This window comes from Vespa crabro, chromosome 23 (assembly GCF_910589235.1).
Source record: "Vespa crabro chromosome 23, iyVesCrab1.2, whole genome shotgun sequence".
Classification (NCBI taxonomy): domain Eukaryota; kingdom Metazoa; phylum Arthropoda; class Insecta; order Hymenoptera; family Vespidae; genus Vespa; species Vespa crabro.
Window position 1 is genome coordinate 3,245,001 of NC_060977.1, and position 23,980 is coordinate 3,268,980.

Consider the following 23,980-nt stretch of genomic DNA (forward strand, 5'->3'; position numbering starts at 1 on the left):
TTTCTTTTATTTCTTTTCATCTTATGCATCCGCTTTTCTACTTGAAAATATGTAATAAAATATACAGAAATTTTAATTATTGACAATGGATTTAAGAAATGCACCTTTCTTTGTTTCTATTATTATGGTTATTATTTTTTCTTTTTTTTTTTTGGTATGGGTTACTGTGACGTTAACGCGTATGTGTGTGTGTGTGTGTGTGAGACAAAGAGAAATAATAATGAGATAAATGAAAACAAAAGAAAAAAAAGATTTCTAATTATCAGATTCTAATTGAAAATATATTTAATAATGAAACTTCTTTTCCCATAGAATGTTCTTTTTATCGATGAACACAAATGATGTCTAATATAATGATAAATATATAAAATAAATGGGATATGGGGGATGGGGGCGAACACCGAGATTAGAACAAACGAGGTGGATATAATATGAAAGAAAAAAAAAAACAAAAGAAAAAAAAGAAGAAACGTACAGAAAAAAAAACTCATTAGATATAACATAGATTTTAATATAATATCTAATAGTTAATTTTGCATTAAGATAATAGATTCTCAATTACCGTAAAATTTTGACGCAGTTAAGCGAATAAACTTGGATTCATTAGCGACCAATGTGTTAATTAGTTTCAGATTACTCTTCTTGGATTATAATGATGAATAGATATATCCTAGAGATTATTATCTTTTCATTTGGTATATAATAACGAAGTATAGAATATCATATTGAAAGATCACGACTGTTGATTTTGTCATGATATATACATATATATATATAAAAAAGTAATAAAAAACACTTAATTGAAGCGTTAATTAATATGTCCAATATTCTTCTTGAAATCGTGACGGTGTATACAGGATCGAAGAAAAGTTCTTGGACTTGTAATCTTACAATCTGAAGAAAAAGAAATAGAAAAGAGGAAAAAAAAACAAAGGAGAATTAGTTGAAAAAATATCGAAAGGAAATAATTGATTTTTAATGTCGCTTGGAATCTATCGATCGAAGCTTTCACAATTTTACATCTCAATCGATTTTATGCGTTTAGATGTATTTCGAAATTAATGATATTCTTTAATAAAATGTCTCTATATGTGTATGCGTGCGTGTGTGTATATATATATATATATATATATATATCGCCTTTCGATATGTAGATATTCTATAATTTATTACTTTTGAAAAAAAAAAAAGAAAAAAATATATATGAAAATAACGTGTATCATGTGAGATTGGAATTGACGTGTATCGCAAGTAAGATTAGATTTTTTTTTTTTATTTTACTCAAGAAAAAAAAAGGGAAAAAAGAAAAGAAAAAGGAAAAGGAGAAGAAAAAACGGGAAAAAGAACGAAAGGGAAAAAAAGCAAAAACATAAGAAAATAGAAAAGCTCTTCGACTGTAAAATCCAAATGACCGTAGAAATATTTTCCTCGGTCTCGTGCGATAGCAAAATGAGATAACGAGTTACGGTATCTTTGTACGACTATACCTACACGTTAAAACGATTTTCCAACGATTCAGAAGATTAGAGCCTTAGCACGATGCTCTTTCATCGAAACGCGGCGCTCACGACTTTGAATTTAATAAAGCGTCAACCATCGGCATTCTAACGGCGATCGATACACGGAGACGATCAATTTGGATTCTTATCGATCTTTCTGTTTCTATCTATCGATCCGTTGTAATGATCAATGCGGTAGAATGATGCGCACGATGTCCCGCAGGCCTATCGTTATTAAATTATATATATATATATATATATATATATATATATATATATGCGTATGTGTGTTTGTGTGTATGTGTGTATGTGTATGTTAGTAGACATACGAATAGATCAGCTGACTGAACTTAACTAAATCTAAATGATTCTCTTATCGAATAAGATCGTTCTACTTGAATGAATTCTTGGCAGTGTGTCAACGTCGTGCAATATTATTTCTTATTCCGGATCTATAGAGAATAGAATTGGCTATGATCCAAAATAAAGATAACAAAAAAAAAATCAAGAGAAAGAGAGAGAGAGAGAGAGAGGAAGAGAGAGAGAGAATGTCTATAGTATGTCCATCGAAAAGTTTGAAGAATTTGGCGAGATGCCTGAACAATTTTCATTTCCTTTCTATTTCATTAGCATAGTAATACGATAGTTTGCACGCTTATCGTACCGTTCGAAAGTTTCCAAGATCAAGTAGGTGTAGTCGTAAACGTGTTAGTATGTATGTATGTATGTATGTATGTATGTATGTCGAGCATCGAATAATGACGGACACTTGAGTGAAAAGAGACTGTATAAAATCGATCCAAACTAGGACGGTGTAAGGAACACTGAAGTAATTATATCACTCAGAAAGAATGAAATATATGTATGAGTATATTATATGCATACATACATACATACATACATATATATATTTATATATATATATATATATATAAATATATATATATATATATAACATACGATGATCATGAATCTTATCGAAACGATCGGCTCGATAGAAAAGTATAATGGCGACTCTATCGAGAGATAGAATTAGAAATGCGATCTTTGATAGGATTGAAAGTAGGAAGGTGTAAAGGTACATAAATGTAACTGTATATATCTACGTGTGTATCTATCCATATATATATATATATATATATATATATATATATATATATATATATCGCTTCCTGCCGTTCCGATAGATGAATTAAATCGGTCATAAGCAATTCTATGAATCTTGACTTAGCACAAGTATGAAATAAGGACAAATACAGTGATTGCTATTACCAGGCAAAAGGGACCGTGACAGGCGGGGGTTAGAGGGGCTGGAGGAAGGAGGAAGAGGAATAGAGAAAAGGGATAAAGAGAAATGAAGATGCTATTAGAGCCTCGTGAGAAATTCCAATGTGTGTACTTACTGTTATTATATCTATGTACTTCAAATGCTATCTTAATTATTTGAAAAATTTCGAATGTATATTCAGAATTATTATATCCATCTATGTAAATATTTAAATATTATCTTACATGTACGTGTAAACCAATCGAATCTAATGGATTTTCTATTATTGCCACGATGCATACGTTCTCACGTATCTTACGATTAATATATTTATATTTTCTAATATCACTTCACGATTGTGGCAATATCATTAGTATGATAAATATTTTGATTACAGTTCGGAACAGACGAAGGATGGATTGAGCCTTCTAATTCTTGGCGAATCTAACGAATGTTTGGATCTATTGGACAAAGCGTTGGTTCTATTACAAGTAAGATTTTTTAATCGAGAAAGTTATTAATCGATTGTTCTTATTAAATGTTCGTATTTAAAAAAGAAATGAAAAAAAAAAAAAAAGAAAAGAAAAAAGAATAAATCATACAATGACATTCAACGTTTCGATTTTTGTTCGTTTGTTATTATTATTATTTTTATATTTTGATGTTTTCAATTAATTAATCAATTAATTCTTTCACATTAATTCTATCTTAATTATAGGGAAGAATCAACGTGAGTCATGCTTTCGTTTTACGAAGTACCAATGCAGAAAACTCAATGAACGACTCCATGTTACCTCTAAGTCGTGTTAAGGTAAGTCAAAGGAAACGATAAAAATCATTTAAAAAGTTTAAACGTACCTTTTATTTAATTGATAGAATCTTTTTTCCTTTCTTTCTTTATTTTTATTTTTTTTATTTTTTTTATTTTTCCTTCTGTTTCTTGTTCTTTGTTTCGTTCCCATTTCCGTCCATTCTTTTTCTCTCTGACGATCTTTATTTCCAGAGTACGATATCAAAGTTTTCGTCGATTTGTCGAGTAGTACAAATGCATGTACTCCATGTACATACTTATTTACTACCACTTCATATTTGTCGTATGAAAACAATATTGGTACGACTATGTATTTGAATACAAGAATGTACTCTTTACTCGCTTCATCGACCTCCCGCCCTTTCACCTCATTTATTTCTCGTGAATGCACCCTTTGTTATCAGTATCGGTATACTCGAATCAATATTGTGTTACCGACAAAGGGATATTCAATTTTATTAAATGTTCTTTGATTCGTTGAAATGTCAATTCCTTTCAATTCCTTCCTATCCAAATGTATCCTGCCTATGCGTTCCCATGCCAAACGAAAATGATTTTCAATTTTATTCCTAAATATATATATATATATATATATATATATATATATAGATATAGATATATAAATAAATATTTTCTTTATTATTATTATTATTATTATTATTATTATTATTATTAATCGACATGCATAATGTATAAATAAATTTCATTATTCTTTCAGACAATTGTAATAACAGACACGATTAACAATAAATTTATACAAAGAGAAAGGCGCGAGGTGAATTATGATCAAACGCAATGGATAACATTTTACAAGGTAATTTACATCATTGATTACGATTATATGTAAATATGTAAATATTCTTGGATATTATCCCTTAATATATATTTTCTTTTCTTTCTTTTTCTTTTCTTTTATTTTTTTTTCCTTTTTTTTTTTTATGTTCTATGATTCGGACTTTTCATTAATAAATAGAATAACTATATAACTATAGTTATTCAAGTATACCTTTTTTTTCTTACATTTAAGTATTCTTTCTTTTTTTTTTTTTTTACAAAATTTCTCTCTCTCTCACACACACACACACACATTCTTTCTATCTTTCTCTCTTCCCCTCGATGATGTGATACCTACTTTAATTCATCATCGAGTATCAAATTGCTTAAACTGACGATGAGATGTTAAGCGGGGGAAGGACGGATTAAGTTAAAGAAAGAAAGAAAGAAAGAAAGAAAAAAAGAAAAAAGAAATGAAGAGGAATCACGATCGATACTATTTATTCGCCATCATTCATCTTGGTAATTTGAAAGTCGCGACAAATTGCTATCAAAACTGCCGCTTCTGTCGGACCGAATGGTGAAAGATTGGTGTGTAGTACGTTTGCCGATTGACTTAAATGTCATTACAGTGATTCGGCAGCTTTTCGATGAAATAAATATACGAGGGCCGGATTCGAACGAGCGAACATAATTGTGCCGATTCGGCGGCCATTCGTATCTCTCTTGCCTCTTAAACCCGAGTCGCAATTATTTTTGGCGAATTTATGGCATGACCGATGGATACCACTGACTGATTGGTTTTATACTATTATTTTGACAGTGGCTCTCAATGCACTCGTCTGACGATTATTGCTTGATTTTTTCTTTTTTTTTTTTTTTCTTTTTTTTCTTTTTTTTCTCTAGATTTAATTCACCCATAAAATTTGTTTGAAACCGAATCGATTGTACCATCGTTAAAAAGAAAAAAAAAAAAAGAAAAACTTTTCACATCTCGTACGTTGTAATCTTTCCTTTTTTTGTCCGACGACGACGATTCCAAAAAAATTTTATAAATTTTTCATACTCCAATAGAAATTGTTCGAAATTTTAATTAAACTTTTTTTAAACTGCTTTTTCTTTTTTATTATTAAAAAAAATCAAATTTAATATAATGTAATTATATTGAATTATGGTCAATTATACTGAGAGTTTTTGATCGACTAAAATAAAAAAAAAAAAAAAGAAAAAAAAGAAAGAAAGAAAGAAAAATTCCAAAAAGAGATTACAATTATATATCGATGGCGCTTCGCATTATACTATTTCGCACGCGTGTGGAAAATTCTCGAGTGGAAAGTAAACCCTTATGGAGTTTCTAACTAAACTTCTAAGTTTTCTTTTCTTTTTTTTTTTTCTTTTTTTCTTTTTTTGAAGAATCCAAAGAACGAGAGAATTTACTACTATATGCACCCGCCGTACTCCGTGCCGACAGAACCGAGTATTTAACCTCGAAGGTTACGAGAAGGTACTTCTTCACCGTACGGATTATCGCGTAAGCGCTTTTACGGGTGCCCGGATCTTTTGTACCGCCGACAAAAGACGAGGAGAGTGAGAGTAAAGAGCCATGAGCAAGAGAAACAGAGAGAGAGAGAGAGAGAGAGAGAGAGAGAGAGAGAGAGAGAGAGAGGGAAAGAGAGTTTTAACTCTCCTAACACTCTCAACGAGAAGCTATTTCTCAACACACACATACATACATATATATACATACCCACACACACAAATACATCTTACTTCACAACTTACTTCATTGCGTTTCGTATCTCCTCATTATCGATTCGATCCCATCGATCCAACTTTACAATCTTCACCCTTAAAATACTCTTCCTTTCCCTCCCCCTATTCCCTTCACCCCCTATTCCCTATACTCCTCCTCAATTTTATTAAAATTCATTTCCATTTTTGGATTTCGTAATCTAATCATTATTACAATCTTCATTAACGTTCAATGTTTTAATAATCATCGTCGGATTATTTGAACAAGATCAAGGTCTCGTATAATTGTTGACCTCGAGAGACCAATCATTCAGATTGAACCGAAGTTATATCAAGATGATGATAGCCCAGGGCAATGATTGATCGTCGTAATGTAACGTAAGTCCGTCCGTCCGTCCGTCCGATCAATCGATCGATCGATCGATCGGTCTATCGAACGATCGATCGAACGATCGATCAATCCGGCAAATAATTTTACGGAATAAGACATCAATCGAAAGAACATGTAAAAGGATTCAATCGGTTCTCCTTCCTGTACGTAGGTGTTCCCCTTCATTTCTCTAAACTCATCGGCTAGTCAAAACTTCGTTATCTTATCTTTTTACGTTTATGCCGATTGCGTTCCTGTTCTTAGATATATCTTCGTTTTATTACGCTTAGTCATCATACCTTCACGATTCTTTATGACTTTTATGGCTCAGACAAACGATTAATATAGTAAGTAGAATAACGTTTGACGTAATCGTTCGCGGATAGGTATGTATATATATATATATATATATATATATATTTTTTTTTTCTATCGAATAAATATCCTATTACACGTTCGAGTAATTAATGAGAAATTAAATAAACATTTTCATAAATTCCATATAGATGAATAAAACTCTACGAACTAGTAAATAAAATTCAATATGAATGAATTCATCGATCTAAATCGTTTGAACTAAATACCAGTGTGTGATATTACTCTTCTGTTTTATAATACCATATAATTGAACGGTAAATGCGTTTACTTCTGTTTATGACGTGGATAGATTATAATCGAGTAGTTTGTAAAAATGTTTTTCTTTTTTTTTTTTTTCTTTTTTTTTTTTTAACGATTTTCTTAAAAATACGTATGCCTTTTTATATTTTAATATATCTACGGTGGATTGAAGATAATTTAATAAAATTTATACTTTGATAAATGGACGTTTTAAAAAACAAAAAATGATAATAATATTTATATTTAATTGTATGTATACGCGCGTGTGTGTGTATATGTGTGATATAGTCAGATTTCCTGCTTTTAAATATTTTATACTGAATATTATATTTTATATAATAGAAATAGTATTATCTTACTTACTAGAGATTAATTAACCCACTATAACTCAAGTTTCTAACTTCGTATTTAAAAAAAATAAAAAAGAAAAAAGTTATATAACGTGAAACTTAAAGCGTAATTTATGCTAGTATAATTATATCGTACTAAGTATACGTAACTTATACTTAGAAAATATTACCTATCGGTATATAAAATAACCTGTTATAGTTTTGTGACGATAAAATAAGTTTACATTGAAAAGAAAAAAAATAGAGATATATTATAATAGATGAGTGTAATTAAACAATTACATGTAGGATCAATCATGATAAAAATCTCTTGTAGATTTAACTCTTGTAAAAAATTATTTTTAACTATTTTTAATTAGGATAATTATATATATATATATACACATAGATATATGTATATAAATATCTGATATCTAACTTAAAAATTACATGAGTTTATAGATTCTATAAAGCTTTAATCATAATGCAAATTTTCCATTCGATAAATTCACACATATATTTAAAATTCACAATTCTAATATCATGAAATATCTATAACATTTTTATTTCATTCTAATATAAAATAAATTCTCTTTATTATCGTCATATTCTAATAAATAGTTTTAAAGCGTAGAATTTATTTTCTTTCATTCAACCATTGCACCGAGATTACACTAACACATAAATATTTTCATTTGAATAGTTATTGATCTAATAAATAATAAAAATCTTAAATTTAATAACTTAAATCGAATTAAATAATAAATGTATTTAAAAGAATATTAATATTAAATGTTTAATTACGAGCAAGAAACATTTCGTTACGTATCGTTTCGAATAATTAAACAAAAACTATAGATTTTCAATTTAATTGATATCCTTTCGTTTTTGTCCATTAGGAATACGATGGGCTAATGAGCGAATGGCATGCAGCTGGACGAAGATTAGCGCTCGAAATGTCAGAGTTAAAGGAATGCACGAGTTTATCTGGCACCTTGACGCCTCTCGGTCGGCTCCTAACGGACCCAACATTGAGAAGAACGTCCAGGGATGCTGAAGTAGCCATTGCGGCTTTGGAGGAGCGGGCTACGTCACTTTTACACGTCGATTATATCAAGTGAGCTTTCCAAATTCATTTCAAATTTCATTTACACAATTTTATTTTCATCGATTCAATGTTAAAATTACAATCCTTTTTTTATTTCTCAAATTTTTCTTCTCTCTCACTTCTCTCTCTCTCTCTCTCTCTCTCTCTCTCTCTCTCTCTCTCTTTCTCCTTTCAGTCTAACATAGAAAGTCGTAAATACTATCAGAAAGCCGGAAGTTGATACGTTGATTAGTCACGCTTAGTTTTACCTTTATATATATATATATATATATTTTCTATGATCATATACTTATTTATAAACACCCTAAGTAACGTGACATTAGTGAGATTAAAAGTTCAACTTCCGTGTAGACTTGTTAAATGGTTGCAAGTATTTAAAAAAAAAAAAAAGAAAAAAAAAGAAACCGAAATAATAAATAAATAAATAAAAGAGAGATAAAAAGAGAAATGAAAACGATTATTATTATTTATCAAGAGAATTTTCTATACATTTTTTTTGTATTTTATTATTTTTTCTTTTTTTTTTTTGTCTTTTCATTCCGACAGATCATCTCTACAAAGAGCAAGAAGATTGATGGAGGAAGTTGGTAACGCGGCAACGAGATTGGAGTCATCCTTTGAATCACGTCGAGCAACTATACGCAATCTTGCTGTACTCCGTAGTATCGAGGATCAGGCACACGAGGTAAGTTCCCTTTCGTTCGATATTAACCTCAAACGTTTAAGGGTTTATAGAGCTAAGCTCTATATCGCTTGTCCTTGAAGGACGAAGTATTTCCTTTTCTTCTATTTTTTTTTTTTTATTTTTCTCTCTTTTAATCCTTTTTTTACGGGACAATCGTCAAGTCTTCCTTTCGATCACTCCGTCTAATCCCTCCTCCTCCTCCTCCTCCTCCTCCTCCTCCTCCTCCTCCTCCTCCTCCTCCTCCTCCTCCTCTTCTTCTTACTAGAAATAACTTCAGCTTCCGTTTCCTTTCACAATGATACATAGAAAATAGTGAAAAAGATTTTCACGAAGTGAAAATCATAGAACCGAATGCATCTCCTCGAGGAAAATAAGGAGTAAAAGGAGAAGAAGAAGAAGAAGAAGGAAATGATAAGTGGGGGAGGAGGAAGAAAAGGGTACTTGGTGGACCCACCCCAAGGTTTTGATCTCTGTTCCGATCTCTTAGCGAATTCTGTGCACGACACGAATAGGATCGCGCGAGACCTCGCTTTTCCTGAGAGCCCGTATTCCGTGTGACTATACGAGAGATCGGTAACCTCGTTTCTGGCATCTTCGAGTCGACCTCAAGATGATGATTCGACCTCCTTTGCCAAAGGAGTCACTCGATTCCCTTCTACTATGTAGACACGTCGATCTTCTCTTTCGTCGAGCTTATTCTTTTCTTTTTCTCTCTCTCTTTTTTTTTCTTCTTTCTTTTCCCCCCCCCCTCCCCCTTTACTTCTTCGTCCTTCTTCTTCCTTCTTTCTCCTTCTTCCTTCTTCTTTCTTCTTATTCTTTTTTTTCCCTTCTTTCTTCTTCTTTCTTCTTCTTCCTGTCTATCCATCTTTCTTTACCATCGTCATATCTCCCTTCTTGACGTTCAACGTTGGTGGCCGGCTACTACCACCGGCGATAATTCCGTTCAGTTCTTCCATCTACTTAGCCTTAAGCAAATACGTGTTAATGCATTTTCCTGGTATTGGATCTATAGAAATCGCGATAATATATTTGTAAGATCTCTTTCGATAAATGTTTCGTTTGTTTCCTTCCTTTCTTCCTTTCTTTCTTTCTTTTTTTCTTTCTTTCTGTTTTTTTATTTTTGCTTCTTTCTTTATTTCTTTCTGCTTCTTCTTTTTTTTTTTTTTTTTTTCAAGTACGACCAAAAAATAACACGTTCGTAAGTACGTTCTGTTTAATTTCGTTAATATTTAATCAACCATCGTGAGATTTAAATGGAATTTTAATTATTTCTAACGTTCGCGTTAAATCCCTTCGTAAAACTCGAAATTTTCTTAATTACAAAGAAATGATTTTTTTTTTTAAATATTTACCTTATGATATATAATAATTTGTTTTAATATAATTATATCAGATTTTCGATCGAAAGGTTCTGTATTATATTCTTTTTTTTCTCTTTTCTTTTTTCTTCTTTTTTTTTTTTTTTTTTTTTTTACGTAAATCAAGAAATCAAGATAATAAATTTGTATATTATTTATTAATATAGCATTTCAATTGAATGGAAACTTCTTTCGAATTACATCTATTTATATCTATTATTATATTATATTTTTATAATTGCTGTCTTTCTCTTTTTTCTTTTTCTTTTTCTTTTTTTTTCTGTCCCTTCTTACTCTCTCAAAACGATCATTACGATATTTTATCTCGATTCCTCAATCGCCATTTCTGTATTATGTAAATTCGAAATAATTTTATGATACCACGTAGAAACGCATTTTTGTTTTTCTTTCTGTTTTTTTTTTGTTTTAATAATTTTTTCACTATGTCCTTTATACTTGCTCAAATATCTAAAGGAACATATCTTTCTCTTTCTCTTTTCTCTTTCTTTCTTCTCTCTTCTCTCTCTCTCTCTTTCTCTCTCTCTCCACGTACAAATGTATAGTTACGTGTCTTAAGTACTTATCCTTACGCGGTATAATTTGCTCTTAACGACCCTTTCGCACGAGCCTAGAATTAAATTCAAAGTAAATACATGCATATACGCTCTTCTTACGAATTCGACTCGGTCGTCATAGCCTTCGCGAGATTTAACTCTGTTCTGCTCGTTGATCGTTTTATAATTATTAATAAAACATATTTGAATTACAGAGTACGCAAGATTACGAGTAAAACGGACGAATCGTTTTTGTAGATATAATAACCAGGTATTTTAATGATTTTCTTTCTGTTCTTTTTTCTTGTTCCTTTTCTTCTTTCTTCTTTTTTTTCTTTTTTCTTTTTTTTTTCTTTGTTCGTTTTTTTTTCTTCCCCCCTTTAATTAACGCAAGATTGAAAAACTATGCGGGGAACGTTTAAGTAGCAATTTTTCTTTTTCTTTTTTTTTTTTTTCTTCTTTTTTTTCTTTTTTTTTCTGATTAGAAAGATGATCAATAACGAAGAGGTAAAGAGAAAATCAAAATGATCGATAATTTGATCCATTTCTTTGTAAATAATCGAATGATGTTTTTTTTTTTTTTTTTTTTTTTTTTATTGAAATGAATTTAAATCAATGATCTCATTGAAACAATAAATGATATTATATTTATATCAATATAAAAATGATTATAATATTAGCAATGTGTAAATAGACAATTAACATCTATATATCTATATATAGTTATATATGTATATAATAAATGAGATAATTCAATTCTCTTTAATAACTGATAAATGATAGAGATTATTTTTATCTGATAATAAGTAGTATAAGATATATACGTTTCTAATTATCGATACGATCCCATTATTGATTTATGGGAATATGTGAACGAAGTTTCTCCATTTATAGTCACTCATGTTAATCATAATTTAATCAGCTGATTAATTTACAGATCAATTGATAAAATCGTATTTTTATAATACATAATAGACTATCGTATAAAACGGATTAATATAATATTAATTCATATTACTGTGACATAGTATAATGCTCGTGTAACATAATATAAAATATTATACTTTAAATCGATCATCCTAAATATCCATCATGAGTATTTTTTATTTGATTAAAAGAAAAATCAAAAAGTCTGTCAAATAATTTTTTTGCTTTTTAAATATATATTATTAACAGATAATTTTTAATTTTTGTTTGAGAAAGTTTTGTTTTGTTGTTAAAAATTGTTTTTTTTTTCTCTTTACTAATCTTTGTGCTAAGACAAATTTATCTCTTTCCTTTTTTTCCTTCTTTTAATTGTAACGTTTGCCACAGAGAAAAAAAATATAAATATATTTTTATATATTCTTCGATTGAAAATTGATAAATTTTTTTTAAAAAATCATAAATCATTAAATCCTTTTTATACATACCTATGTATCACTAAATACATATATACGTAATCTGTATTTCTTATGTGACTGATGTAACACACCATGGATTGATTCACGTAACACAGAAAGTTACCATCGTGTTACAACGTGGGTGTCTATTATATCTAATTTCCTTTCTTTAATAATAATTCTTTTATACGACCAAAAAAAAAAAAAAAGAAAAAGAAAAAAAGAAAAAAAAAGGAAAAAGAAAACAAATTCTTTTAGTTCGTGAAGATTAAGAAACTTCGTTTCATAAGCAAGATTATTGTTGAATCGTAGTTACGATGAACGAGAATGGATCCGGACGCCATTCTCGTACGATTTTCTTGCGTACGGTCGTTAAATATAAACGATTGTGAGTCGGCTACTTGCAAGCACAAAGCATTCCATGATAATTAGATACGAGATGCGTTTCATCTCTAGAAACGCATTTACGTACGTAAACACAAATACATCTACAATCTATTCGTCACATTATATTGCCGATTGACTTTCACTTTGCTTAGTCTATTACTTAATTATGATTACGATTGGTCCAATAATGATCGTAAATTCTTCAAAGGTTTCAATCGTAAAAAGTAGAAAAATAATTAAATACTTTTGTTTATATAAGTTGTTGCTTCCGTTCATTGTATTTATTTTTTTCATCGGATTATTACCCGAATTAGTTACCGTAGTTATATATATATATATATACTACAAATCTAAATAACATAAATATTATGAAAATAAATTCTCTTATGTATATATATATATATACATATATACAATATTTATTTCGTTTTAACAACAAGTAGTATGTTAATACGAATTTATCCATTCAAAATGATATATATGTATATATACGACGTGTTAATTGGATGTTTCATCGTCTAAATATATTTATCATAGTAAGCAATTATATATCATATTTATATCGAAAGTCGCTTTAAAGTTGCTTTTTTCATTTCGAACAGTGGAATGCGTTGTTTTCGATAACGAATTAAATTAAAGAGAAGGGATGAAAGAGATTGGTGAGAGAGGAGACACGTTCTAAGGAGAAGCAAAGTGGGTCGGTCAACCTCGACAATTATTTAATTGTTCGAACTGAAACACTCCAGGCATATTTCGCTTTCACGTGTGTACTTCTCGAAGAGAGAGTAAACATCGACGAACGAATTATATTACAAAGTGCTCCTTATAATCGAAGATGCATCGCCACGAATCTTTCCGAATCAAATTTCATTGTCGACGATCGGGAAAGTAACTAAGAAGAAACACAAGTAAATAGAAATAAAAAAAAAAAAAAAAAAAAAACAAAAACAAAAAGAAGAAAGAAAGAAAGAGTGAAAGAAGAAAAACAAAACAAAAAAACAAATCGAATGCATTCAATGTTTTTGCGAAAAAAGAAGCGGATACCTAGTAAAAAAATCATTTAAATTCTTCATCGACGAAATGACGTGGTAATAAAATTTTAAGGGTCAATTCGACATACATACATGCATACACACATACATACATATCTAACATAATATATAATTATCATTTGTAATAAAATTAGATAGAACGGGATCGGTAATAAATAATATAAATGTTAATTAATAACCGTAACGCTATCGATCAGGCAACGTTAACAGCACAAGTCATTTTGATGTTTCATCTAGAACGTTCTAGCCGTCATAATCAATGCTTCATTTCTGCCAGAATGATCCTTCAAGATTAAGAAGATTAAGAATAAGAATAAGAAAAAGACGAAGAAGAAGACGAAGAGGACAAGGAAGCATCATAATATATCAAGCACGTATAGGACAATAATGACGGAACGCCCTCGAGCAAATCCTCTCGTTGCGCATTCCGTTATTACGCGTTCTACTTTGATCATCCAAGACTCTCTCTCTCTCTCTCTCTCTCTCTCTCTCTCTCTCTCTCTTTCTGTTTCACCTTCTCCTCTGACACTTCTCTTTCTCGTATTATACTTCACTTCCTTCTTCAACTTCTTACCCTTTCCGTCGGATCATCTCTTTTGTGTCTCTTCTCTTCGACCGCATCTTCGAACTCTCCGTATTTGGTTCACGGAAATAGCCTCGACATGTGTGTGTGTGTGTGTGTGTGTGTGTATGCATATGTGTTTGTCCGTATGTATTTGTAAAGCGATTATGGTAGAAACAGAACGACGCTACGTTCAATATGCTGATAGAAAGAGATGAGAATTATCGTACGATACCGATCAATCGAACTTGAATTAATCGAATATCAAACTCTCTTCTTCTTCCTCCTCCTCCTCCTCCTCCTCCTCCTCCTCCTCCTACTACTACTACTACTACTACTACTACTACTACTCTTCCTCGTACTCCTACTCACTCTTATTCAGATTAAATATTTTCTCGAAATTTTTTTATAAACTTATGCGAAATATCTTTATTTCGTCAATTACTTTCGAAGTTTATTATTTTTTTTTTTTTTTTCTTTTTGGGAGGGGAGTTTATTTTCCTTGGATTATAATGATGAATATAATGTATGTATAAATATATATTTATATATATATATATCTTCGGGATATTATATCTTCGTTTAAAAATAATATCGTTTCATTAAAAAAAAAAAAAAAAATGACGATTATCGATTTTGACGAGACTATAGTATAAAATACGCAGCTTATTGAAATACGATTATTCTTCTTCGATTATAATGATAAATCCATAAGGGTATAATTATAAGGATGATAAATCATAAGATCAAAACTTTCTAAACGTTAAACGTAGTTTTACGATCGATAACAAAAAATAAATAAATAAATAAATAAATTAGACTAAAAAAAGATCTCTCGAGAAAAGAGCTTTTCAAATATTTCACTTTATATATATATATTTTTTTTTATTTAAGAAATATATAATTATGACGTGAAATCGTAATGATTTTATATGATCGTATTGATAATTACTTACGATTTATGAAATTTATAAAACGCACAGGATATTCCATACGAATTATTTTATTTTATTCGAAAGAGAATAAATTAAACGTAATATATATACTTAGTTGTTAACAGGACGAGTGTTTAAACTGAAATGATCTCTCGACCTAATCTCCTTTCGTTATAATCTTACAAGACGAATGTTTATCAATAGTTATAATCTGTTGTATATAGACGACGACGACGGCGACGTGACCTATGTAGGACGTTGTCAACTCGAACATATATTTATTTGTAACGATCGATCGTATACATTTATTTAGTTTCTAAGAACAGGAAATTCTAAGAAAACGATGACGTTATGTGTATGTTATTATTATTATCATCATTTTCGAAGAAAAACAAAAAATCTATACAAACCGAGTTGTATTTATTTCCATCGTACTAGTATCGTCGTTTAGATTATGTCTTACTCTAGACCTGAACGGACGTCGTGAAAGAGAGAGAATATAGGTAATAAAATTATTTGATTTATTTAATTTAAAAAACGACATTAATTTTCATTTTGATTTAACTATCAAAATTTTTTATCGACATTACAATGATAGTACAACGTAATATTATTTTTTTTATACATAATAAAAAGATCGATTTAATTCGATCGTTTTAATATCTTTATATATAATGCGTCCATATGAATATATGTATTTATTATGGAGATATTAGGTTTCTTTTTTTCTTTTTTTTTTTTTTTTTAAATGAATTTTTAATTTAAAATTGGCGACGAGAAGATATGGCAATTTTATTATGGCATCGATCGAGATTACGTTGATAGTATACAGGATGTCCTGGAAAAAAGAAAACATTTTGGATCAAACTTATACTACGTATTACTGAGATCAAATTGAATGAGAAAAAAGTTTATATAAAATATGTGTCCGAAAATATTTTATATCGAAAAGATATATATGCATTATCATTCATAAATAAAAGTTTATAGATGTTAAATTAAGTGTTTTAAGAGATCAAATCTGATTGTTGATCGATAATTAATTCGACGAATGGAAATAAATCATATATATTTTTAAAAACATTATGCCTTTTCAATAAAGGATTTTTTGAACATAAGTTTATATGAACATTTTTCTCATCCATTTGATCTCAGTAATATATATATATATATAAGTTTGATCCTATGTTTTTTCGATACCTTATATACATTATTATTTTCTGTGAGATAGATGAAATAGAACGAAATAACAGAAAAAAAAAAAAAATAAAACAAAAATCCTTTATGATATTTCGATCATTTAAAACTTCGTCATAGTAGATATCAATGTCATTCATAGCGGCACCTTTGATTTCCAATCTCTCTCTCTCTCTCTCTCTCTCTCTCTCTCTCTCTCTCTCTCTCTCTCTCTCTCTCTCTCTCTCTCTCTCTCTCTCTCTCTCTCTCTCTCTCTCTCTCTCTCTCTCTCTCTCTTTCTTTCTCTCTCAATCATTCGTTCAACTTTTATTGCGTAGAAGTTTCTCCAATTTCGAGGCCCGTTTTAACGACACGCACTTTCGAGTTTCGAGCGACATTTCTACGTTCCTTCTTTCATCTCTCGTAAAGAATTCATCTCGTTGTCTTCGTCTCTTCGTAACCGACTTTTGCGCCCAATTACATTGCGACGACGGACTGTTCGAAAGCACGTCACGTTTTACATTTATCTCCACTTTCCACTAACTATCGGCTTTCGAGGCCGCTTCGTATTAGAGGGCTCGGGTCTGCCCATCGATTATGCCGCATTAAGTTCAGGAGCTTGTTCTTCGTGGAACACGAACAACGTCCGAGGTATCGTTCAATTATCCTTCTTTTAATGCATTTACGTAATTACGATTATAATGCTAACAAATTTTTATTTAGTTCATTTTCTTTCTTTTTTTCCTTTTCCGTTTTCTCCCTTTTCTTTTCTCCTCGTTTTTTGTTTTTCGTTTGTTTGTTTGTTTGTCCGTTTTTTTTCTTTTTTTTTTTTACCATTATTACATGACACATTGCATCATCGTATTAATATTATGACAAAATTTTTTATATATTTGTTATGTATATTATGTATTTTATTTTTTCTTTTTTTTTATTCTTGATATGGTATAATATTATTTTAGTAATGTTTCAATTTATTATGTAATATTATGATACAATCATAATGTATATATATACAATATTTTTTATTTTAGCTTTAAATAAAAATTTATCATACCTATAGTATAGTATTAAAATACATATTAATAAATTTATCAATAACCATACGATTATCAAAAAAAAATATTAATAAAATTATACGTAACTTTATATTAGAAAATCGTATGTAGATTGAAAAATCATTAAGATGTATTAAGGTATTAAGGGATTAAGGGATCTTTCTTGTCTTTCTTTCATGACGTTTTCATTGTTTCTTCTTCTTCTTCTTTCTTTTCCTTTTTTTTTTTTCACGGAATCATTGAAGAGAGCATCGAAAGCGTATTTACGATTGAACGAAGAGCATCGAAGAGCGTTTCTAAAAGCGATCTCGATGGGGGTACGATGAGTCACGAATAGTCAAGCTCGATCTCGCACGAGGGCAAAAGTCTCGAGAGGCGGCTTCTTTCCATCAGATAAAGAGATGCGCTGGGCATCGCCAATGAAGGCGAACACTTTTCCCTTTTGCGAATGGCCGTCGCATTCATCCGTTGTCTCGCGTATCAACCAAGTATATATATATATATATTTATTTATTTATTTATACATACATATATATATTTATATATGAATGTATGTATGTGAGTGTTAAGTATGTTGTACGTATATAAGTATGTATTTTGTATATATATATATATATATATATATATATATATATATATATATATGTCGTATGTATGTTGTATGTGTATGTAAGCAATCCTAGATTGTATTCCTTTTACAAGCGCTTCCTTATCTATCCATTGTGTGAGCGTGCGTACGATCGTGCGCTTTCATTGTTAAACGTAACTCGTATTGTCCTTGCGATATTACGGCTATGATCGTAATAGCAAAGTATTCTTTCTTTTCATTCGCATGATGGACAAAAGGGAGAAAACGCTAAATCGTGATCAGACCGAGAAAAGAAACGTAGTAAATCGAAATCATGCGAATGACTTTTCTTTAAACATGATTGTCCCTTTTGTTAGGATAAATTTATATGTACGAAGGTAAGATATATATATATATATATATATATATATATATATATATGTAGATTGACATTTTATTCGCTGGAGATGGAAAGTCAATGAAATTTTATATTATATATATATATTTTTTTTTTTTTTGATACAAGTTAACACGTCCTAACGCAATTTGTGAACTGAAACGAACGTCCTCTCATATCTCCAATGATTTTATATTAAATATTTTCAATATCGATCGAATTGATCGAATTTTATGAAGCAGATTAAACAAAACAAAAAAAAAATAAAAAAGAAAAAAATAAATCAATCAATCAAAAAAAAAAAAAAAATAATTAAATTCGTTAGATGATCCTGATGAATCTCAATTTGGTATTACAATATTTAAATGAAATAAAAATTAATGAATTATTTAAAAATGGATCTATAAATCAATCGATCGAATTGATCGAATTTTGTGAAACCATTTCAAAAGGAAAAAAAAGAAAACGAACAAATAAAAGAAGAAAAAAAAAATAAATAAATAAATAAATAAAAGAAAAAAATAGACAGAAAAAGTGTATTTAAATTCTCTCCAAGTGTCGTGATGAATCTCGATGTAATACCATTGTCGTATGCAAGAGGTAGGATGCAAATAAGCTAGAGAAGAGATCCTCTCTCTCTCTCTCTCTCTCTCTCTCTTTCTTTGGTGTGTCATAACGCCTTATAGGTATAAAGGAAAACGTTTCCTGGCGGCGCTTGACTCAGTGGCGACGAAGTGCCGCTTGTTCATTTCTTTCTTCTACGTTGTCGGTCGTTTTATCGTTTCCACGAAGGACCCTACAAAAGGTCCAGGATGTCCACGGGTCATTGAGTCTCCTTTCCGAGGATACTATTCCTCTTTTGCTGGGTAGCTAGCTAGCTAGCTGGCTAGCAAAGTTAGCTAGCAAAGTTAGTTCGATACCTTTAAGTAACCAAACCAAAGTTCTCTTAGGTAAGAACTTTCAATTTCCTTTAACGCGGAAGTAACCGTACGACAGGATGAACGAATTACAATGCTAAGATACAAAGTTATTCATAATATATCGAAATTTGTGAATACTTGTCCTTATTCTTTAATCTAAAAAAAAAGAAAAAAAAAAAAAAAAAAGAAAGAAAGAAAATGATCAGCTCGAATAGATAGTCCTAACATTTGTTACCGTACTTCTTAGAAAGGGTTAGTAGGATTAGTTACTATTTATAGCTGCGTGACTATATCCATTTGCCTGATTCGAGTACATAGATATGGTACGTATGTACGTGCATGCATACGTACGATATCTCGTGATTTTCATCGATAACATAGAGAACTACTGTAATATCCGTAAATTTGATAGGTACAATAAGTATAAAGGAAGAAAGAAAGAATGGAAAAAGTAAGGAAATGAAAAAAGAGAGACGAGCTTTGTAATCTCTAATCCCTAAATTTCTCGTCTCTAATATCGTTTATTGCTTATCATTATCATCGTTCATATTTCAGAGATAAGTTATTAAAGTATCCGATAATAAAAAAGTATATATATATATATATATATATATATATATATATATAAAGATAATAAATATTTTAATTAATATGTATATATATATATGTGTGTGTATGTGTACGAAGACATTTAAAATTCTTATAGTCATTAAATTTAAATTAAAACCTTTAAAATTCTTACAAGTTTATCGAAATAATTAAAATAGATCCAACTTGTATAGATTTTTAACATTAGGTATATCAAATTAAAATGATTGAACATCGTTAAATCTTTAATATCAAGATATCTTTTTTTTTTTTTTTTTTTTTTTTTTTTATATGTTCGTCAAAATATTATTGATATCATTCTCTTTGATAATGCCGTTTATACGTTATCGAAGAATTGTGGATTGATGTTGGAGTGTCGGTAATGAGAGAGTTAGTGATTAAGAAACTGATGGAACAATAAGTCTCTTTTCTTTTATACAATCAAATTCTTGTTCGCGTTTGAAAACGATTTCTAAGATTCATATAGTGATGCTTACTTACTGACCGATGTGCCAGGATATATACATGCAAAGAAACGGCGCAATTGCGTGACTGGTGAGTATCGGGTAACAGAAACGTTGAGGTACGCGTTCGCCATTAGGCGAACCTCTTCGACTCACTAGTATTATCCCCTCTGGCACTCAGCGAGAACTTGCTTGAAGGAAGAGGGAGGAGTCTTCCTCAAGTACAACATGGAAATAACGTTACGTAGATATATATATATATATATGTGTGTGTGTGTGTGTGCGTGTATACATAGGTATGGTTATGTATGTACAAGGGTTGAAACAAGAAGTGGATGAGTATCGAGTGTCTCAGTCTTGCGTAATTAGAGCGAAACTGCAAGCTGATGGGATTAACATGCCATGGAAGACCGAACGATTGGATTTCTGTGCTAATGAGTCTTCTAACATAGATTCTTTTCTTCTTTTTCTTTCTTTTTCTTTCTTTTTTTTCTTTTTTTTTTTAGTTCTTTTTTTTTTTTTTTTTATATTCGATTCTCTTTTCGAAAATTAATTTATTTTTCCCCATATTGTTTTATGCAATTGTTTAAATCGTTCAATCGTATTATTTATTAATGTAATTTTGTCTTTTTTCAAAATAATTTATCCGTATACTTGATAATTATGAGACATCATATAGTTGTCCTTGGGATAATTATTTTCAATTGAATTTTTGTCATTTTTTTAAAACATTCCTTTTTATTACAATATATATTAATATTTATAATATACTTAATGTTATATCCGATCTATTATATATTATTTTCGTTTTCAAATTCAAATGATTAGAATGATCGTCATGTTAACGCGTGTAACAAGCATAAATGTAACAACGAGATATTCTATTTAAATAGATAGCTCACGTTTGAGCATAACTCATGATACGAGTTAAACAACTATATTATATCAGTTGGTCTTCGTTCCAACGTAATAGTTAGAATGATCATTATGAAAGGAGCCCTTTATAAAATGGCAAGGGAATAGGATGAGAAAAATGCGGTAATCTCACGGAAGCTTTTCAAGTAGCATGAATCCGATCGTGAGCGCGAGCTATCGTTTCGTGGCAATATCAACGCCATAGAAAATCTACGGGGGACTGTAATTTGCCAATTACTACTAATTGAATCGCTCTTGGAGAGTCCGGTTTACGCGCGAGTTCCCACGTTATTGGGTCGTATCAACCGACTTCGAAATTTATACTTGCAATGATTTAATCCTTTAATGCCATTGAACGACGTTACGAATGATTTTAAAAGCGAATTTATCGGAAAATAAAAGATATAAGGGGTGGAGCTAAGAGCGACGAGGGTTCTACGAAAAATTTTTAAAAAGTTAACAATTATAGGGTAGATATTAAAGGGAAATATAAAAAGTGGACAAAAATTATCATAAAAGAAATATGAATTAATATGTGAATATCTGATCGTTCTGATCAGAAGAACACTTTTTCCTTTTTTTTTTCTTTTTTTTTTTTTTTAAACGATGAGTGTACGACTAAAAAGAACGAATTATTTTCAATCTATAACGCGATCTTATTCTATCTGATAAGAGATAAATGAAGATAGAAAAGAAAAGAAGAACCAAAAAAAAAAAAAAAAAAAAGGAAAAGAACGTAAAGTAAATAACTTTTACGTTAAAAAGAAAGAAAAAGAAAAGAAAAATATATATCAAAGAGATTAATTCTCGGATGAGTTAACAACTAGAAAGTGAATTATCCAATAGCAACAACGTAATCGTTCGTTAATTGTGATAATCGCGGAGGCACGGTTCGCTGGTTCGCACGTCCGATTAAACTTGGCAATTAGACGTAAACGAGGTGATAGGAGTTGTTATAACTAATATACGATAGTATCATTATCAGTCACGTAGATCTTTTAATTCGGTCTTATTAATAAATGAATTAAGATAATGACATGTATTTCTCTTATGTAAAATATTAATCATATAAAATACCAAATGTTTCTTGATTTATTTAAAATTCATTGAAAAAGAGAATGAGGGAGAGTGAGAGAGAGAGAAAGAGAGAGAGAAAGAGAGAGAGAGAGAGTTATGTGTCCTAATCTCAAATATTTATCACCAACGATCTCTTTTAAAGTAAAACTTTCCATGCGGACAGAAAGACGAAGGAGTTAAAGCAATGGTAAACGAGAACACATAGTCCGATGTTATATAGATCATAAGCAAGGAAAGCCGACAACATGGCTTCGTCCTAGAAGGGAACGACACGATTCATGGATCACGTTCGCTACCATCTCGCTTAAACTTACAGTACTGACTCGTTCCGACTCTGTTGCAAAGTATGTACCTACTTTGCACGTAGATATACATTACATATTATATCTATACAGGATGTTTCAAAGTATTGATCACTTTACTTGAAATATAAAATATACACACACACACACACACACACACATATATATATATATATATGTATATATGGATATATGTATATATATTAAGATCGTAATACGTAATATAATATATTTTTCGAAAAAAATTGGATTTACGCAAGAAAAAAAAAACAGAAAAAATGAAAGAATTAATGTATATTTTCAGACTCTTCAAAATGTTTATTTCCATTTGATCTCATATATAATTAGAAGATACTTTATTTTAATATAATATCCTAATATCATTTTGATCAAATTATACACGATATCTAACCAATAATTAAAACAAGATTTTTTCTTCTTTTTTTTTTTTTTCTTTTTTTTTCGGACAAGTTTCATATGATTATCTTACAAGTTAAATATGATTATCTTACGAACGTTATTTAAGATTTATGGCAATTAATACGAGAAACTTGGTACCATCGTTATTTTATTTAATCTTAATATTTTCATTCGAATTAAAAGTGCAAATAAGATTACATTGAGAAAAATCAATTGTATATATCATGTCGAAATTTTGTTTTTCTTAAATTTTTAATAAAAAATACTATGTTGTTTATTCAAATATGAAATAATAAAATTCTCGACGCTATTTATTGGTCAATCAATTAATTTGTATAAATTCGAAGATACAATTAATCGAGAGATATAAATATTCAACTTTAATAGTCGAACAAAAAATTTTGAAATTTTTTTTATATTTTATTCAATGAAATAAATCAACTTGTCTTCTGACAATTTAAATTTATATATCGAGCTTTATTATTTATTTATTTATTTATTTATTTATTTGTTTACTTATTTACTTATTATATCAAATGAATGGTATAGTACGAAGTATTACATATTACATATGTACATTGAAACTATATAGCAAAAAATATTAAATACAATATTGTTTATTATTTACTATACAAATTTTAATATATACATA

The 23,980-nt window shown here is 29.7% G+C and overlaps 1 protein-coding gene across 4 annotated transcripts in view; it reads left to right on the top strand.

Moving 5' to 3' along the window:
• Window positions 1-23,980, top strand: part of LOC124432083 (puratrophin-1-like) — a 338,073-nt gene that overhangs the window by 224,225 nt on the left and 89,868 nt on the right. For all 4 annotated transcript variants that reach the window (XM_046980634.1, XM_046980635.1, XM_046980636.1 and 1 more), the window contains 5 exons: window positions 3,164-3,257; window positions 3,485-3,577; window positions 4,296-4,391; window positions 8,320-8,537; window positions 9,075-9,213. In XM_046980634.1, coding sequence (XP_046836590.1) covers window positions 3,164-3,257; window positions 3,485-3,577; window positions 4,296-4,391; window positions 8,320-8,537; window positions 9,075-9,213 — 640 coding nt within the window. The remainder of the gene's footprint in view (window positions 1-3,163; window positions 3,258-3,484; window positions 3,578-4,295; window positions 4,392-8,319; window positions 8,538-9,074; window positions 9,214-23,980) is intronic.